This window comes from Triticum urartu, chromosome 6 (genome assembly GCF_003073215.2).
Source record: "Triticum urartu cultivar G1812 chromosome 6, Tu2.1, whole genome shotgun sequence".
Taxonomy (NCBI): domain Eukaryota; kingdom Viridiplantae; phylum Streptophyta; class Magnoliopsida; order Poales; family Poaceae; genus Triticum; species Triticum urartu.
In genome coordinates, this window is record NC_053027.1 from 222,242,708 (window position 1) to 222,246,357 (window position 3,650).

A 3,650-nucleotide genomic window follows, 5' to 3' on the forward strand; every position below is an offset into this window, starting at 1 on the left:
TTTTATATAGATTGAACTACTCTCTTGTTTTAATTTGAACTTCTTCGTTATATTATTTGATTTTTTTAACTTCCTCATATTTTTGTCTTTGATGTTCCAGAATTGAACAATGTGCACTCCCTCGAATTGTTAGCCACATTTTTTTATAGTGTACAAACTTTCTCATCAGACACACCTTGAACTATCCAAATTCTAAAAACGTATGAAATCATCAGACGTGTTTTTTTAGTTGATATGTTCACTATCATGTAATGATAGAGAGATAAAAAACCAACAATTCTCACAACACTTAACTTGTTTAAGAAAGAAATGAAGGCATTTTTCAGTGGGACAACACGAAAACAAGATTTTCAAACCCATTTTTCTCCAAGGCGCATAGAACCAACACATTTTCACAGCACAACAATGTGGCTTAAGGAAACTTGAATTTCTTGATGAACAGAGAGGTCGTTGAGCATGTATAGTTGGTGTGAGACACCACAGTGGGTTGAGTACCTTTGTCCTGACCTTCCTCAACATTGATACATGAACTTCTTTGTTCGTCACCCCCGACCTTCCGAATTTCCCTTTTTCATATGCATGAATTTTCATGGGACGATACATGACCATTTGTTAATTTCTTTTTTATAAAAGACGCATACATTTTTTTGTCTTTATGTTTGCACAAAATAAGCTATTACTTGTGTCCCGATGAAAAAAGCTAGTGAATTTCTCCACCACACACATGTTCTTCTGAACCTCACCATCACCACACACGTTTTTTGAACCTCAACCTCACCACCACACACACACACATACTTGATGCTTATCTCCATTATTTTTTTGAACTTTATGTGCACAAATCTACAAAAACAACATTTTTGTCAAAACAAGAAAAGAGCATAAAAAGCTGCACTATGCAGTGACATCAAACTGAAGCGGTTGTCCGGGTCGAACTTCCCTATGTGATACGCCGCTGCAGAATTGAAACGAGCAGAATGTGACGTGGTTTAATCATCCAAGACAACAAGATTAAGCAGCAGGAGGAAGGAAGGTCAGCTTCAGCAGGAGGAGGAAGGTCACCTGCAACAGGAGGAGGGAGGGGTGGTGGTCGTCCTGGCAGGTGGTTCCAGAAGCGGGGGCGCGTCAGTTGAACCGCTCGAGGTAGCCGCGGTGAACCTCCAGATTGCTGCGGTGGTTGTGCCCCACCGGGAGGAGTCTGCGTGGTGGTGGCGTCCAAGCTCTTGCTGCCGGCGGTGGAGTGCACAGGGCGACGCACTAGCTGGGGCGGTGGGTATGCGGGGGTTGGGAGGTAGAGGTCGTGGGGTTGCTGATCTCTGTCGGATCTCCGGTGATGGTGGTTGTGGCACTGAGCCACGCGTGGATCTGGGCGCGAGGGCTCGGCCTCGCCCGGTTCCCGGCCAGATTCGGGGCGGACGGTGCTCGGGGGACTTCGATGGCGAGCTCCTGCCGCATGGCTGCTGTCCATGGTGGCTATGACGGGTACCTGCAGGAGAACAGAGAGAAGTGAGAGGGTGTGAGGGAGAAGGAAGGAGAAGGAAGATAGGAAGGGAAGGTGCGCGAGAGGCCCTCCTGTGGCTGCCGATGGAGGAGCATGAGGGCTTGGCATCCCCTCACGCGGATGTGGAGGCGGACAGGCGAGGATCAGGGACAGCCAGCACGGCGGCCGGATCCAATACCTGGGGCGGGGCGCGGCGGCCTAATCCGGGGGTCGATGGCGGCGCGCCTCTTTGGGGCGGGGCACAGCGGGGAGGCGCGATCCAGGGCGGGGGAGAGCGAGGGGGTGGGGGGAGATCCAGGGCGGGGCGGTGACCTCGTCGCAGGACGAATCGGGGGAGAGCAAGAGGAGGAATCAGGGGAGAGCGAGCTGCGGGAGGTGCGGGAACGGGTCGTTTTCTCAGGTGTGCGTTTTCTGAAATGTCGGGAACATGTAATCGGGCCCTTATAGGGGCAGCTGTGATCCGAATAGTTATTCTAATCCTGGGATTAGAATAGTGCTATCCTATATATATATAACTATTCTGATCCTAGGATCAAAATAGTGCTACTCTCTATATATAGGCCCGATTAGGTATTCCCGAGATCCCGAAAACGAAAAAGGAGAAAACCTAGCCGGTCCATCAAACCCCTTCGACTGGCCCGTTCCCCACGTCTCGACCTTCCAAACTACCCCCACCTCTCGCACAACTCTTTGCCCCAATCTCCCGCTGTCGACGCCACCCGCTGCCCACCGCTGGCCCCAGCGCGCCACCCGCCGCCGCCCACCGCCGGCCCCAGCACGCCTCCCGCCACCGCCCACCCCCGGCCCCAGCGCGCCACCCGCCGCCGCCCACCCCCGGCCACAGCGCGCCACCCACCGTCGCCTGTCGCAGCTGCCATCCGCCTCCACCAACTCGCTGGCCACCACGCCCTCTCTCCCCACTAGCCTCCGCCAGGACCTTTCCTCCATGGATCCGGCCAAGCCACGCGCCGCCGGCTGCGGATCCAGCGCACACGCATCCCGTCGTGGATCCCGTGCACATGCATCCCACCGTAGCTCATTGCCCACCACGGCGTTCCATCCACACCACCTCAGGTCATTCCCCTACTGCCTCACCAGCACGCGCCGCCGCCGAACCATCCCGATCCCCACAGCCTCCCTCATGTCTCCTGCAACCTCCGCGCTCGCCGCCAATGTGGCCAACCTCCGTATGCTGCCACTACCCATCGCTGCCCCACTCCCACCATGCATGGCCATGTCTCACTTCCTGGCAGCACCCGTGCATCTCCCGTGCAAGTCCTCTGCACATCCACGGTTGTTGGTCACCATGCGCCCCTACCTGACCTTCATGGGGTGCCAGCCATGACCTTCATCGCGTGCGTCAGACCACATGTAAAATTGCAGGAGACAACCGTGCCTCACCCGTGCCATGGGTGTGGCCCTAGAAGAGGTGCAACTCGCCTTCCCCCGGCTCCCCTAAATGAGTAGTAGTTAAACTGATGATCACAACGCTCGCGTGCAGCTCTCCCTCTCTTGTTCTTTCTCCCTATTTGTATTTATGACTAAACATTGAAAACAATTCAATGTATAAACTGTATGTACAATTGCCTGCTAGATGAAGCTCAATGTGTAAAATATATTATTTTCGTTTCCATGGACATCACCTTCTTTCGGCGTGAGGACGACCCCTCCTTCAGAACAAGGTGGATTTGGACTTCAGCAGCAGTACGAAAAGCACTTCGGGGGCACGGGACGAACTCAGAAAAATTCGCCGTCCCTCGCGCCGGCAAGCTCAGCTGCTCCGGCCGCCCCTCCCGCTGCTCGTCGCCGACCACAATGACGCGAGGAGGTAGATCTTCCCTACCATGATCGACATGGCGTTCTACCCTTTTCTCTATCGTGTGTGTCCGTGCAAGAAAAGTGATCTGCCCGTGGCCTAATAAGTGACCTTCATCCTAGTTAGCTTCTTCTAAGTTCCTCATGCAACCGTGCAGCACTCCTAGTGCCCAGCACTGGTGGCGCCTTCCTCGGTGCCTCTCATCGACCTTCCCCATAGACACAGTACAAAAGGTTTGGAAGTTCAGCAAAAAGTTTTGGCAAGGCAGCTGACAAAAAAAAGCAGTGACAGTGGTCTTCTCAGGAGCCTCGCCTAAAAAAGTAACCTCTATCT

At 53.5% G+C, this 3,650-nt stretch overlaps 1 protein-coding gene across 1 annotated transcript; it reads right to left on the reverse strand.

Annotated features, from left to right (window-relative positions):
- Window positions 1-683: 683 nt before the first annotated feature.
- Window positions 684-2,449, reverse strand: LOC125516713 (WAS/WASL-interacting protein family member 1-like). The gene is made up of 4 exons (XM_048682050.1): window positions 2,171-2,449; window positions 1,680-1,974; window positions 1,063-1,486; window positions 684-955 (listed from the first exon to the last, which is right to left on the reverse strand). The coding sequence occupies exons 1-4, from the start codon at window positions 2,447-2,449 to the stop codon at window positions 895-897; spliced, it is 1,059 nt and encodes a 352-aa protein (XP_048538007.1). The 3' UTR covers window positions 684-894.
- Window positions 2,450-3,650: the final 1,201 nt, after the last annotated feature.

Bases quoted from the DNA above. Each gene is read 5' to 3' on its own strand.
- LOC125516713 (XM_048682050.1), bottom strand. From the start codon at position 2,449: ATGGAGGAAAGGTCCTGGCGGAGGCTAGTGGGGAGAGAGGGCGTGGTG. The intron at 1,487-1,679 runs GTATTGGATCCG...GTTCTCCTGCAG, and splicing joins GCCGCCGCGCCCCGCCCCAG to GTACCCGTCATAGCCACCAT. The intron at 956-1,062 runs GTGACCTTCCTC...TCAATTCTGCAG, and splicing joins CCTCCCTCCTCCTGTTGCAG to CGGCGTATCACATAGGGAAG.